Source organism: Rhyacophila brunnea, unplaced genomic scaffold (assembly GCF_057557595.1).
Source record: "Rhyacophila brunnea isolate RB1 unplaced genomic scaffold, BYU_Rbru_1.0 scaffold_21, whole genome shotgun sequence".
Lineage (NCBI taxonomy): Eukaryota > Metazoa > Arthropoda > Insecta > Trichoptera > Rhyacophilidae > Rhyacophila > Rhyacophila brunnea.
In genome coordinates, this window is record NW_028232871.1 from 4,802,945 (window position 1) to 4,820,229 (window position 17,285).

At 32.0% G+C, this 17,285-nt stretch overlaps 1 protein-coding gene across 1 annotated transcript in view; it reads right to left on the reverse strand.

Moving 5' to 3' along the window:
* Positions 1 to 17,285, reverse strand: part of LOC147070623 (sensory neuron membrane protein 1-like) — a 28,531-nt gene that overhangs the window by 2,761 nt on the left and 8,485 nt on the right. The window contains exons 3-8 of the mRNA XM_085949222.1: positions 17,080 to 17,230; positions 15,632 to 15,886; positions 14,523 to 14,737; positions 13,596 to 13,881; positions 12,496 to 12,621; positions 10,525 to 10,766 (exon numbers count right to left, since the gene is read on the reverse strand). Coding sequence (XP_085805348.1) covers positions 10,525 to 10,766; positions 12,496 to 12,621; positions 13,596 to 13,881; positions 14,523 to 14,737; positions 15,632 to 15,886; positions 17,080 to 17,230 — 1,275 coding nt within the window. The remainder of the gene's footprint in view (positions 1 to 10,524; positions 10,767 to 12,495; positions 12,622 to 13,595; positions 13,882 to 14,522; positions 14,738 to 15,631; positions 15,887 to 17,079; positions 17,231 to 17,285) is intronic.

A 17,285-nucleotide genomic window follows, 5' to 3' on the forward strand; every position in this document is an offset into this window, starting at 1 on the left:
AGTAATAATAATTATTTTAAGGAATGTTATTTTATATTATTGAATGTCCAGTAATCCTTCAAGGCATTTTTTATACATACATTTTTATTATTATGATTTTTTGTTTTACTTACTACTTATAAAATATAAATCGTGTAATTAATTAAAATAACACGATATTTGGAATAATTTAATAATGTTCACCGACTAAACCCGTCCTGTACCACATCTTAATCGTATCCCGATGCACAAAAGACTATATAACGCATATGCAGTCGTTTAAAACGGGAATGGGATAACTGGACGCTAGAACAATTGGACGCCGTACTGTCGTAGACACGTAAACAGAACGTAGACGATTCATTTTAATCAGTTTCTATAAATATTACTTAGTAGTTTTAATTCAATTTACTCTTAACATAATGTTTCTTTAATTGCGGATTGAGAATTACCATGCCTAAGGCTTTATATAAAAATAAAAAAACCCTTTTTTCGTTGGACCTTAAACATATGCATGATTAAATCATTATTTACGTGTGCATATTTAAATTCTCACGAACTATTAAATCATAATATAATAATTTAAATATAAATAATAACATTAAATATTTTTTTTAAAGTACGTGTACGTACCTACCTAACGTCTATTTATTTTCGAATTGCGTGGTGTCCAATTGTTCCGGCGCCAAATCGTCCTAGACCATGTAGCTTCTACAGAAGTATGAAGTTTCTTTTTGAACATGTAGTCACTGGGAGTCCTGAATATTATGTTCTTCGGCGCACAAATGTTCATGACCACTATTTTAAAATCCCAGTATCCCAGTATTCTAGCGATGTAAAACCATTCTAATTTTAATTATGTGTAAATATATATTAATTACTAGTCTTTGAAATGACAACACACTTGTTTTTTATGTGGATTTTATTTTAATTTAATTTTATTAAAATAAACATTAGTTTTTAAATAGGATTGAAATACATCTACTTACCAATATTTTAATTGTACATAACACTAATTATATTACATACTTATAGGATGTTTCTACTACTATTTAATAATTTATTGTGTATTTTTCATAATATTATTTTTATCAATATAATATACTTCAATAAAAGTCTACATGATAATTTATATCGAACAAAAAAATATCATTGCTTATATTATTATAAGCAATTTTCTCTCAAATTTAAAAATTTGCTGCGAGGAATAAAATATTTCTACTCTATATATTTTTTCTGGCGCTTTATCAAAACATTTTAAATTTTTTTGTTTATTAATTTTTCAATAATAATGTGCACGGCCGTAGTGATTTGGCAAGCGCGGCGCGGCGGCGTCTTGCGAAACTCAAACGTATAACCGCTACGTTCTTGCACTAAGCCTTCAACTAAAAAACAAAATTTTGTTATAAACCGAGTTACCAAATCAGTGGTGTTTACATAAATGATAGCGCATCTATTTTTATACAGAAGGCTGCTAACAGCGGCTATTGGCGGCTATCGAGGGTAGTTTGATTTGATTGAAATTGAATATTTATGTATTGATGTATTATGATAATTGTTGCAGCGAATCCACCATGGCCTGTGGAAAGTTTGACAGTTCAGACGATTAACTTATTATAACAATTAACCGCATCAATACATAGATATGATAAACTACCCTCGATAGCCGCCGATAGCCGCGGATAGCAACCTTATGTATAGAACAGATGTTCAGAAGAAACTATGACTGTAAGTAAGCAATATAATATTATCCATGTACTAAGTAATTATTATGATATTAAGATAGAATTCAGATTACAGATAAATATCGATATTCCAACATTCCAACTCGATTTCCAAACTTGACCTTTGCAGTGTAAACAAGTCTCTATTACAAAAAAAATACCTATTCACACAAGAGAGAGTACTCTCGGTTGTTTCTTTATAATTATGTAGGTACTTATATATGTTTTTCCATAAATGTGTGGAACCTACTACATGTCTTTTTACATCGATGACAAACTAGGGAATGCAATACCGTTATTTCATAACCGGTATCTCAGTATTTTTAGATACCGAAATACCGGTTTTAAAAATCAGACAATACCGATATATTCGGTATTGAAAGTGTGTAAATTTGGGTTACGCGATGTCTGGTTTACTTCCATTGCCATTCGACGTGTAAGTGTAAAAAGTGCAATAAACTAATAAAACATAATGCCGTGTCCACACTGGCAACCTCATTAAATTTCGATTAAGATAATTTTTGGTCAAACAAATTTTGATAATTATCGTGAAATTTAATGATGTTGCCAGTGTGGACACGGCATTAGGTAGAATTAGCAGTTACATCTAAGATCACTTCATAATATAAATTTTCTGAAAGATCATTCGAAGAAGAAAGTGCCAATCATTCAACTACCAAGTATTTGTAAACATCAACGTGTCTTGCGCATATTATCTTACCATTACCTATTTTTTAAAGGTTTACATATAATATGTACGTATTTAGATATTTTTTCTATGAAATATTAATGTTTTAAAGAGATTTATATATCTATATTGATTGGCAAACACTTATATTTTTTTCGTATATTTCACAAATACTCGTATTCAATAGGGATTACCAAAATAGCGGTATTGGTATTTTCATTCGCTATTGCAATCCCTATGTCAAACGTAACTTTATCCATACAAAAAGGTGTAGGTACCTAATTTTTAATTTATTTAAAGTTTTGGAATCTTTAATTAATATAAATCACATTAAATAGGCATTTGAAAATAAAACAACCCTACTATCTAATATAATTTAATCACCATTAATAAGTATCTGTTATCTTGATATTAAATGACTTTATTTGTTATAAATTTATATATGTTTGTAATAAAATTGTACATTTTTATATGCAGAGTTCAATAGTTTAAAGGTTATAATTAAACACGTGGTCTTCCATTTCTAGTTATATTGCAATATATAAAAAAACACATACCTTTGTTTATGTGTCCAAATTGTAATAATTAACGTGTCGGGGTTTTCCCAATGGCGATAATACATTATCGTATAAAACGGAGGTAACGTAATATAATATTATAAGAATACAAACAAAAATGTCCCAATTAAAACAATCCATCTTGTTATGAACATTTTAGCTCCGCTAAGTGTATTTTTTACTTACGTCTCCCGACTGCACGGGTTCAATTGCATCAATGCAATTAGGCGTTGTCCATATATGGAGGGCTGACAATACAAGTAGATCAAGCAGTGACATCCCTGGACAAAATGCCGTCCCTAGGCAGCGCCAAAATTCCGCCCCATTTTTTATATAATATTTTTTGTCATCCTTTCATGGCTCTAATATCTAAGAAATATGTTCTATGGATACATTACTAACAAAATATATAATACAAAATTGAATTTAGATATAAAAAGCGAATAAATATAATATAGGTAATTAAGTAAGACACCCAAATCACCAGTCTAAGGTTTTGTTTGATTGATTTTTCTGACACGTTTGGTTTGTACCATTTAGCAATATACAGAGTTATCATTTTCATACCATTTTTACTATGCTAATATTGTACAACATGTAAACCAAATAATTTTAGCTATTTCTATATAAGTATCATATTTCTATATTCCAAGTGATTCTCCACGATTTGCCGCCCTTCGAGTAACTGCCGCCCCCAAGCGATGCTCAATCTGCCTACCCCCACGGGACGTCACTGAGACCAAGCTTAGCTTAAGCTTTAAACGTTTTTGTCTACCTTTGATTAATTTATACATTTTCTTGAAAAGTTTCTGACTAACTAATGTGTAATAGGTAAAACAGACAAGTCACATATATTATTTTGAAAAATCTTTTTATTTTAAGATCTACTCATTGAAAAATTTCATTTTTTGGACATAGTCGATTTTTTCGAAATACCTCTCATTAACCTTACCACTACCAGCTAATTTTTACTAGGTGGACACTTGTAGGCCAGCTATTATCGGAATAAAATAAATCCTTTAAAAAATATAGAATAGGAACGGAATGATACATATTTGCGAAACAAACACAACATGTTTATCGAATTTATCATGAATATTTTCACACTAAAACGATAAATATTGTTTAGAAAATATAAACAGAATGTTTATTTAGAAGTTATGACGTTTACAAGAACCCGCGAATATGTTCGTCCGTGGCCTGACGCGACATACATGCTTTGGCGAGTTAATTCGTCCGTGGCACGGATCAGGTTAATACGCACCTTTTGGTATAGTTAACTCAATTTCGTACAAAAGTGGGCTTTGTCTACTTGTATTGTCAGCCCTCCATATGATATCGATACGATAGACTATATTATATCATATCAATCAATAGTATATCATAAATAATAATTGATAAAATGTACATTTATAAAATTTGCAGTGGTCGACAATTATTTCTTAATACACAATATTATTGTGCCAATTTATTATACTTACAGGTGTGTAATGAATATTGACGTTGATACAAAAATATAAATATTATTTTAAAATGACAATTAAACTATTGAATTATCTCCATATTAATATATAGGTAATATATTTAGTGCCTTTGTGATAATGTTTAATATGTAAGGTGTACTTATGTTAGAATACTATGAATTTATAATTATTCGTAAATAAAATGATATTTTTATAAATATAAAAATATGGCCTATTCATTTTTATATTATAATAAATACATCTACAGTATTTGTTTCGTTATATCATCATTGTCATTTTTATCACTCTTAAATTTAATGCTATACGAAAAGCTCTCCTTATTACATCTAAGCCGGCTCTCACATCAAAACTCGTCTCGTTTACAACGTGTCGAATACTTCGATGTGACATCATCGCTATTCACAAAACACACGTTGCCTTATGGAGCTCCGGAGATTGGTGGAATGCGACTGTAAATTTTGAAAAAAAAAATACTGTTGCAATCGACAAGTTGCACGCTTCTCGGGCTGAGAGTCAAAGACGCCAGGACGCATAAAAACACATACAAATTGGTCATTCCTATATCGGCTCACCGATCGCCGCATCAAAATATCTATACGTTTCGAAGGTTACATGTGACCGTCGATATGTAGATGTGTGCGGTCATCATATGTGACACTGGATCGGCGTTCTTGGAAGGTTTGATTCATGGTTGTGCGGCAGACGAGGCGAGTTTAGATGTAAGAGCCGGCTAAGGTACTATATATTAGTTGTTAGTCAATTGAAATGAAAGCTCAAATTCACGTCATACAAAATGATAGATTAAAACTCTGCTTAGTTTGATAGAAAAGGGATGATGAAATATGAAAATTTTCAACAGCGAAACTAAACTCATAGATCTTCCTTTTTAACCCTTTACTGCATGATTTTTTTTTTTTTGAAAAAAAATATTTTTTCTTGGTGTCAAAATGCCCTGTGAATGAAGGAAAAATAATAAAAAAAATATTTTTAATATCATTAAATTTTGTATGTTACTGCGTGGTGTCGCAGATTTACGACATTTGGAAATCTTACATTTTAGTATGACAAAATACAAAACCAAATGAAAACAATTATAAAAAAACTAATGTGCACACCTTATTTGATGTGTAGATATTTTTATTCAACCAATTTCAATCTTCTGTATATTTTTTTTTATTTATTTACAAATGCGGATTTTCGCGTACATACGAATTCGTCAACTGTCAAAGCAGAAATGCAGAGACTATAATGCAGAAATGCTTTATTTCTTGAAATGTCAAAACAAAATCGGTAAAGTAGGATGTTTATGGTAAAACAGTTTTCTAGGCATCGAAAAAGGATATTGTTTGATAATTTACACAGATGGCATTGGCTATATCGAAATAGTTTGAAATGTCGCAAATTTGCGACACTATGCAGTAAAAGTAAAATAAGTGTAAATATAGGACTGCACAGAAAATTATATCTATGTGAGCAAATTAAACTTTACATAAGGTGAGTGGAGAGACTTATTGGAAAATATTGATCTATCTTAGAAACTGCTCTCACATAATATTTAATTGAATACTTTCATCATTACATTTTACACTACCTACACATTATTTGTATTGAATTTTCTTTATTATATTATATGCAGCAACGGGTCTAGTAAAACTGGTAAAATTCGAGAGTGTAAGGATACCCGTTTACTAATTTTTTGAATATGAAAGTTTGTAAACTATGTACCCAATCAGGAAATTAATAAATATAATTACTTGAATCAATCACGCATTAAAAAACGACATGTCAATATTCCAAGCTGTACCCACAGCTTTAAAGACGAACAATCTGAATACTCCACTATTAACAACTCAAAAAATATCTTAGAATTATCAAAACTTTGTTTTAAAACCACAATAATTACTTGCACATAGGTATTAATGTCAAAAAAGTATTGATGTTTTAAAATATTAACACTAATGCCTGAACAAAAACGGAACCATGAGTGTGCGAGTGAGAAAACATTCTGCACGCTTATAATTTATACGGCTGAATTAAATATTTTTTGTAGGTACACGTCGCCGGTAAATATTGATTTGAATCAGAGCGTTGGAGCGGAGCTCGGGGCAGTGGAGCGATGGGGTTTTATCCGGAGCAGGAGCGGAGCCGGAGCACCGAAAATTTGTAGTGCACCACTGCTCCGGATGTTTTTTTATTATCAAATTTTCCTCCTATAATCCGATGAAAATATTAAATTTGACACTTAGCAACACTGGAATTATTTGAAATACGGCAATACTGCTGAGTGATAAATAATCTCACTTTTTTAACAGATGAGGCAGATAATGAAAGACGGTATGCTGACGGGAATTTTGTTTAATAGAATTAAGGTTATACCTCAGTTGAAGCATGGTCTAAAAAGATCGTGGCTAGGCGATGCGCGGATTGCGGGTCGCGGGTGCAAATGACGCATGTCAAATGAAATAAAATTTGTCATATAAATCCAACATGTGTCCATTTAACGTTCTGTTTATTGTTCTATCAGTAACAATAATAATATATTCATTGACATGTTTTCTTTCTAAAGTAAATGGGAAACGTTTTTAGTCATCTTTACACGATTTAAGAATTAATACGCCCGTCGCCATCACGAAACAAATTGACGTGTTTCCAGCTCGACGTTCTCTCTCCGAATGGCAGCGAGTCCAAAATTTCATCGCGCCTATAGTTGAAAATTATTTGCCGTTTGACTGATGTATCACCTTAATAATGAAAAGTACGAATAATAAACATTATTTCAAAACTACTTATTTTTTATTTTTTTAGCATTTGTATACATATAACACCCATTAAAACTTTTAACCCAGAGCGGAGCAGACCCTGGAGCGGAGCTGGAGCAAGTATTAGGTCCCGGAGCGGAGCTGGAGCAGAGCAACTCAAAAAGGGTCTGCTCCAACGCTTTGATTTGGATGACTACATTCATTTAAAAACTGCGAGCACGTGTTGCTGAAGTTTATTGTTTGTTAATTTAGTAGAAAATATTGTTACTATGTTGTGTTTAAATTTGCTAGCCGTATTGAGAAGCAACATGATGGTATAACGTTTCATAGTTAAGTTAATAATAATAAAATTGAGGTTCTACTGTGCGTTATATATTTTAGGTACCGAACAATACCCACTCTCTTTATTATTACTCTGAGATCAACACTAATTTTTGACCGATACTTCGACACTAACTCTAGTAATATGATACCTGTGTTGACATTTCCTTTCTATCTATAGTCTATACCAGTGGTCCCCAACCCCCGGTCCGTGGATCAAATGGTACCGGGCCGCCCAAGAAATTATTTCCATAATTTTGGATATCAGTGGAAGATGAATATCCATCTTTCAGCTGTAAAGCTATACATTTATTAATGTAAAGCAAAGATGCAACAGCAGGTTTCGCATTAGTTTGTTGAATTTTAATTGTATCAGACTGTTATATGTATATTTGTTATTTAAAGTTATGTCCATCTGTCACAATATAAGATTTAAAAAATATTACGTAAAAAACCTTTTTCTTTTTTTACCGGTCCGCAGGTGGAAAAAGGTTGGGGAACACTGTTCTATACGATACCTACGTACCACTACTTTAGTTACAAATTTTATTCTTTTTCAACTTTTTAGAGCTTAATAGAGAAGTTCTCTTCAACGAAAATCACTCGATACAAATATCACTACTTTTTCTTTATATAACATCCCTATTATTTGTAGGTATTAATTTTATATACTATTATATCAATACTCTTATTGTTACTACATGACATTCAATTTAACTAATTCTCATTATAATCTAAAGACCGTTTTAATGATTAAATATAATATTAAAGAAAATAACTATCAAGGTAAATTATATCCAAAGTATTAGGCCACCAATACAATTATGAACTGACTTTATTTTCATCTTATGTTTTCTAGACTTTCTTTACCAACAGCATGACCGTTGTGATATTGTTTATTATAAGATGTAATTGAATAACTACCTACTAAGATATATTGTATTCTTGAAACTATGACATTCGATATCAAATATTTCACTTAGTAGCTACCAATACAGCAGATAACATCCTACTGGATGAAAGTCTACAAAGATATTTCTCTCATAACATGTAAGTAGTAGTGTAATTGATACTATGGGCATCTACCGACAGAATACGAAAAATGCATTTTAATATATTATGATGTACTTACTGATAATTAACACATGAAAGTATTTAAAAAAAATCCATACATACCAAAGAATAATACAAAAAATCCAAGATAATAAACATCCAACTTTTATTAAACTATGTGCTTTATAATGTTTATAAGATATATCTAAGAAATACGTTGATTTTTGTAGAAAATAAAAATGATTAAAAATCCTTTTATTTGATACAAGCTGAAGTACCCGGCTTCGCACAGGGTCAGGTGTTACCACAACAACTGACGAAGGTTTTATCGCAATCGGATGAATGGTATAGGAACCATAGGAATAAAAGAAAATAGAATGAAGAAGAAGATGATGAGAATGATGATTTTTCTAATTCTGAAACCTTTGCGGGTGTGCATACAACCACTTACCAAATATCATCGCATTCGGGTGAATGGTATAGGAACGCATACGGGACAGACAGACAGACAGACAGACATTCATTTTTATATATAAGATATAGCCTATACTCTTCGCGCAAGTGCAAGCAATAAGTTGACAAAGTTTTATCGCAATCGGATGAACGGTATGGCAGCGCATAAAATACGAACAAACAAACAAATATTGATTTTTATATATTAGATTTGGTATTTGTCGATTATTTCAACATCAAGGAAATATGAAAAAAATGAGATTCAAAGATTGTGTAATTGTGTCATGCTGTTTTGCTACCGTATTACTTACTATATGACCACAGGATAGTCTAAGCGTGTGTTCATAGTTTCTAAAATATAACCCTCGTGAGATATATTGTATGATTTATTTTTTTATCTATTCCAATATAAAACACTACGAAATCAAAAAATACATATATATTCTAATTGCTAAATCTTATCGGTAAATGAAACGACAAAAATAGCGTTTGTTAACATCACCTCTGCCGGCCACGTTAATTAATAGAAAAACCCGCGAAGATAGATACTAACTTGAAAATTTGCCTATGGCCGTGCTACCAATTATTTTAGCTAACAATTAATAATACATTGTAGCATGCTATATTTATCTCGGATTCAGAAATATAACGATTAGGTGTTATGGTGTCATGGTGTTACGTAGTTGGAATAGATCTTCTGTAAGTCAGTATTTGTGTGGGTGATACATGGATCTTCAGACAGAGTGTATCTTTAATTTAGCATCTTAAGTTTGCTTTAATACCCTACCACCCAGCATGACTTGGCAGAAAACCATTAATTTATAACTATAATGTATCTTGCGACATAATATTGTTAAAATTACAAAACAAGCAATTTATGCGAGTCAATGAAATTTTAACAGAAAGTTAATTTAGCAAAATAATATAATAATTTAATGAATCAATAATATTGCAAATTAATAAATAATGCTGCGTAAGTTTGCTATGATATGCACAAAAGTTTTTTGTATGAAAATCAATCTTGCTCAATTATTAAAACTGCATAATTGTTCAAATTAAAATCAATTGTTTATAATTTACGAAAGAATCATGCATTGCACAATAAACTTCATAAGCAGGATTTCATAAATTGATAGCAACGTTTCCTCTGTCCCAATTCACTATAAAAACCAAGGGGGTGAATGATTAAAATAACACAAGTAATAACGCCGTTCTAACCTACAGTCGCATCCACGATCTCACGATTGGTAATTTTCTCTCAACACCAGTACATAATTATTAATTGAAAAATTCATTAATACCATTGTACTAGACTGCAATTCAAGTCTCTTATACTCATCGTAACCTACTGGGTCATCTTCATCTACCTCCCTTATCTCATTTGTATTCTTATTTTACTCATCAATAATAATCACATAATACACTGTGCTATCACTCATGCCCTTACTAAATATATGTATTTTCCAGACACATCAAAACCTCTCCAACCCGTGTCCATTTTCATACAGTTTTGTAGGCGGCGGTCTTGGAGGCTGGATAGCGGTGCCATCGGGCTCCGCTCTGGCCTCCGCGGACGCCGGCGTCACAGCGAATTTCATGATCCTGGCCTTATAGTGGAGAAGGGTTGACGCCAGGATGCCGATGATTCCACAGCAGACCATGGACCACTTGAGAACCCCGACTATTCGAATAGCTCTGAACAGCTGGCTATCTAGCATGTGTATAAATGTTGCGTTCAATGCGAGTCCCTGGAAAAGTCAAGAAGTATTACAATATATAGATCATTTGTAAATTCAAAATACACCCAAAAATTCAAAAACATATTGCAAAGTTGAGGATTATAAAGATCCAAGTGCATATTTTGCTAAATTAAGTAAAGATTCTCTAAAATAATTATGCAATTAAAATTCTATAATTGTTTTTAGCATTGTACGAGTATGATATGTAGTCAGGTATTGAAATAATAGATAATAGATAAACTATATATATATTCTTTAAAATAGTATTTAGTATTTGAAGAAGTATGAATTTTATATATGGAAGTTCATGGAATATAATCAAAGATAGAAATAAAATGTTTAACTATAAATTCTTTTGTTTCTTTTATTTTGTTAACTGTCAATTCATGGTGGAACTGCATTGTACTGTTTAATTTAATAAAACGTATTTTTTTATAGTACTTATTCCACTTTTAATCAATAAATTAGGACCGGTTTCGTCCGCCTCAGAGAGACATTTTCAACTTTTATTAAATTGAACAATAATTTAATTCTTTTGTATGCATTGTGTCATAATACAACCATAATATCGCAGCCGGGGAATAATAGTGCCACAAGTCCAAAGTTGTCATTTTTTAGTTAAGTATGCAGAAATGTTCCAAGATATCATTTCTATCCGCACAAATAGCGGCATAATTCTTAAAAATATAATGGTGGCTTTAAAAGCATTGTTGTCATTATCATATTATAACATTATACTTTTTTCAAGCATAAATAGTGGCACGATGATCATTGTGCCATTGTTATTGCGGATAACATTCAAAATTAGATGACTCAAGTGTGCCAACTTCACGTTATTATAAAGTAAATTTAAAAAACTGATTTAACACACCAAATTAAAATATTCAAACTGCTCTCCTGCGATAACAAGTTTTTCGAGTTGTGCCACTATTATTCCCCGGGTGCGATATGAAGAAAAAAAAACCTTTTTTAAACCAGTAATAAATTTTCTTGCTTATCCTGAATATTTTCTAAAATAATAATTATTTCACAGCGAGTTACCTACTGGAATTGTATTTTTTAATGCTCAACTACTCAATTATGTACATAATATAATATAATAATATTATATACAGTATTTCAGTAATACTATCCAACAAAGAAAGCGATACGTAATGCATTGTCATACTGAAAAGGAACGATTTGTACTTTTGAAAAACGGTTACCGCGGCATGGCATCGTTGTTGCAGCTGCTAAAATTATTGTCCTTCATCGCCTTTGATTATTTCGGTTTTATTGGAGCACCACTCATTGTAAAAACTAGTTGCAATAATATACTGATGTTATTGTAAAATATAATAGGATTTTATATGCAATTTTCATCAACCTAATTGATAGTGTTAGTCGGCTCTCACATCTAAACTCGCCTCGTTTACCGCACAGTCATAACCCAAACCTTCTAGGAATGTCACTCCGGTGTTGCATATGAAAATTGCGCACATCTACCCAGCGACAGTCGCGCATAACCTCTCGAAACGTATATATTATATTTGGAAGCGAGTCGGTATAGGAATGACCAATTCGTAGGTGTGCATATACGTTCTGGCATATTTGACTCGCAGCCCGAAACGGGTGCGATTTGTTTATAGCAGCACTAGATATTTTTTCAAACTAAAAAGTCGCATTAAACCAATCTTCGGAACTCCATTTGGCAACGTGTGTTTTTTGAATAGCGATGATGTATTTTAAAATCCAATACCTCTTCCACCCAGAACATTGGTATAAGTGTGTCCGGGAGATCTTTGAAGAGATCAAGTTTGTCAATTTTCTGCAATCTTATGTTGAACTGTAGTCGTTTTCTCGCCTGAAGAGGAGTTCCAGACGTCTGTATAAATGAATACTAAATATTAGTTTTAAACACATTATTAAGAGATAAAAATTAAGAAATGAAATATCATAAAACCAAAACGTCATATTTCAACTATCATTTTTTTCGTTTAAACTTATAAAACTATTTTTTGTATTTTTTTTTTTGTATGGAAAATTCCAGTAATATTATTACAATATTATTGAAGTAAGTTGTTATTTTATTGACAGTAAAATTATACATAAATAAATACCTACACAAATTTAAAATTCAATTTGAATAATATATAATATAAGTAATGTTAATATTAATAATAAATAGCTAACGATCTGATCTTAAAGATTTACTTAGGTTAGTGGTCTGACATAATAATGTCAGACCTCTAATATTATTATGGCGACCACATTCTGAAGTGAGCCCCTCTAGCTATCGCTTGGGTTAAGGGTAGTGTGACACTCTACAGAAGCGTTTTCCAAATGTTGTTCCAAGTGAAATTAAGGGGATTCAGTATATTTTTAGCGATTTTTTTTTAATAAATTCACTTGAATTATGGAGTTGTCGAATATCGACACACAATATTCGAAAATTGCATCACACAACCACATATTTATAAAATGTTAATAACCTTCGTCTAAAATAGCGCCGCATGTGACTTTTTTACCATTAGAGGAAATTTCTAATGTGTGTTTATCCCACTTATCTGATCGACCCGCCACATCGGGTCCCCCAGACTAGAGCCCTGTCAGCCCCCCTCTTGTGGAGGCCATGGGCAGGGATCCCCCGCTTCACGATGTGGGGCCATACTACTAATAATTGGCCCGTCTGTATCGACATTTTGGCGACTACTAGTCTAAGATATTGAAATGATATTGAATCCAATAATTAAATATAATGAAATAAAAAAATAATGCATGGATTATTTAGATGTACCTATCTACTATAAAACACATTATTTGTCGACTTATATTACGATTATTATTAGTTATAACTACCGGTTCAAAATCAACATATATCCCATGTTCATCCACATCAGGTCTGAGACCTTTGACGGATTCTTGAACGGATATATCAGTCCCCAAGAAGTGCGGCATGGACACGATTAACGGAGCCTTGACGCACTTTCTAATCTCCATCAGTCCTTTGCCTGGACATGTATCAGGAGTGTCACAGAAGCAGTGCCACTTGGGCTGGTTCGCCAAGTCTCCAAGGCCCGATACGTATCTGTGTCCTGGGATACCGCTGTAGACGGACTTTCTCTCGTACCAGGCGCCTAGAGATCTATAAAGAAGTAAATGGAGCTTTAGTGATTATTATTATAAAAGTGAACCTACACAAAACTTTTTTAATGTGCTCATTTTGTTACAAATTATTCTCAAAAATTGTTAGCGTATGTATGTGACTCTAACTTAAATTAAATTTAAATAATTACAAGATAAAAAGAACTTTTTATATACCACGTTTTTAAATTTTCTGTTGAATCATATAAACTTGACAATTCTATGTATTAATAATTTAGGACAAATAAGGCAATTGTCAACAAACCATTTTTTTGCTATTTAGCAACAAACAAACAATAATATAGAATACTGAAATGTCATTTTGATTTCCATAGTAACGCACATATATATTATTAATTTAGTTGCTTGGACGACCCCCTTACCAACCAATAATAGTGGATTGGATTACAGATTTCTTCCGAAATAACTTTTCACACAAAACATAATTAACTGAAAATGAATTCAATTCTACTTAAAGATAGCTAAAAGTATTAAAATAATGCATTGGCATCATGGTCTGATATATTCTAAAAGTTTCAAATGTCTAGCTAGTCGGGAAAATAGTTAAAAATCGATTACAATATTCGTACTGGATAAACACGAATACGAGCTAAGAAAAACGTGGTAAAATGATTCTATCACCTGCAAATATCCGGGGTGAACGACAATAATTCGTCATTGGCGGTAAGAAATGGTGGAAAAATTGTAGAATCAGTTCCGCCAAAGTCATTGCATTCAGGACCTCCCCAGATTGTCTGCGAAGTTTCTCCATTGAATTCCAGAACCTTGCCTAAATCCATCACGTTCTTAACTCCTCTTAGAACTTTGAACTTAGGAACCTCTATGGAGCCATTTTTCTGAAACCAATTTTATACGTAAGTAGTAATTTATAATAGTAAATACAAAATAAAACAGATTCTGATACGCCGGCTAGACGGCAGCGACTTTCCAATGCTGTATAGTTTGTGCAAATTACTTTTCCAGCGCTTTTCGGTTTGCGTGAGCTACAGTTTTCCCGCCCATACACACGAGCTTCCCGATACAAACCGGTTTGCGCAGGTAAGCTTGTGGTAAAGCATGAGCGTCTAGCTGGCACTTGACACAGTGTACTGGTACACTTCGTTTATCTAATGGAAAGTTTATACGATTAAAACGACGTGGAATTACGCCAGCTTTCAAATGTTCAAATAGGGAATGGGATAACTGGACGCCAGAACAATTGGACGGCGCTCTATCTTAGACACGTATACAAGAACTTAGACGAGGAATTTTAATCAGTTTCTATCTATTACTTAGTAGTTTTAATTCATTTTACTCTTAACATAATGTTTTTTATTATTGAAGATTGAGAATTATCATGCCTAAGGCTTTATATAAAATAAAAAACTCTTTTTTCGTTGGAACTTAAACATATGCACGATTAAATCATTATTTACGTGTGCATATTTAAATTTTCACCGACTATTAAATCATAATATAATAATTTAAATATAAATGATATTATTAAATATTTTATTAAAAAATTCCTATAAGTACCTAACGTCTATTTAATTTCGAATTGCGTGGCGTCCAGTTGTCCCGGTGCCAAATCGTCCTAGACCAGTTTAAATATTAACAAGGTGTTCGACAAAATGTGCATATTGTTATTTACATTAATAATTAACATCTATGATTAGCATAACACAGTAAATTAGCACTGGGGTTACACTATGCCACAGTATTGAGTAAATAGGTTAATAAGTAAAACTAACTTGCCCAAAAAAGGAGAATTTAAACTGATTTTTGCCAAACTGTTCCAGATCCTTTGTTTCCTTCTTCATTGCGGTGCATACGGCTTTTGGAGCAAAGTCAGTCCTATCGCAATTGATAACAATGCCATCAAATAAGATGTCTTTCGCCTTTGCCGTAAGAAACACTGAATCCGGTTCGTCGTAGATTCCTTGAATCGCCTTCCCCACCAGCGTAAGCATTGATGGTTTTTCCAATGCCACTGTAAATGCTGTGGTCTGGAGATATAAAAGTATAGAAGCTCAAATAGACATAAATAAATAATTACAAGATAAAAAGAACTTTTTTATATGCAACGTTTTTAAGTTTTCTGTTGAATTATTATGCTAAATATGTTCAAACTTGTACTTAATTAAGTAAATAAAAAACAAACAAACAAACAAATATAGAATACTGAAATGTCATTTTGATTTCCATAGTAACGCACGTATATATTAATAATTCAGTTGCTAGGAGCACCCCCTTAGCAACCAATAATATTGGATTGGATTACGGATTTCTTCCGAAATGACTTTTCATACAAAACAGAATTAACTGAAAATGAATTCAATTCTACTTTAAGATGGCTAAAAGTATTAAAAGAATGCATTAACATCGTGTTCTGATATATTCTAAAAGTTTTAAATGTCTGGCTAGTCGGGAAGTTAGTTAAAAATTGATTGCAAGATATGTGCTGGATAAACAACCACCCGTCAAATAAGAATACGAGCTAATAAAAACGTTGTAAAAATATGTTATGTTCCATCTTGCAATTTAGATAACCGCCTTATTGGTAAACATAATTTATCCAGAAGTTATTTGAGTTATCTTGAATTAAGAAAATAACTAAACTATTATGTTATGGAGTTAACTAGTTGGAATATAGCTGTTGGTATTTAAATTGATATGGATTAATTATACCATCGTATTATTTTCTCGAAATCATAAACATACTATAATAGTATTTGAGTATCAACCTATGTTCAATTTGAACTGGGTTATAACAATAATATACCCGTATATATATATATCAATAGTATGTTTGCTACAAAATCCACTCAAGTTATCAGTACGTACTTGCACAGGTTTGATTAAAAACTATGATGAAATTAACATTTTAAAAATACTAATTCATAATATTATTTTGACAGCCCTGTTTTCTGATCGGCGTACATCTTGCAGGTTTTTATAAAATAATAATAATGTTCAGCGGCAGACAATATCAATAATAATAATAATGTTTCTTGAAATTAAATCTCCGATGATTAGTGATTTTTGCGAAAAGATCGATTTAAATTAACATACTTACGACGCCGAGGTCCTTTTTATACTAAATTATATTTGAATGTCGAGCTCTTCAGCCCCCCATTAAAACGGAGACTGATTGTTAGAAAAATAAAATGCTTGTTATGAGTGTAGTACTCAAACTTACCATGATAATAATATGCGGCATGACAATTATCTCATCTCCGGTAAGTCCAGGGGCGGATTTTTCTTTGTTGAATATAAAAGTGTCTCGCCTGTTGTAGTAAATTGCATCTTCCTCTTCAATGTCCACCATGTTTACCTTTTCCTTCCATTCACTAAAACAATAATTACACACATGAGTGAGTAGAATGAACATAATATAGCGTCCAA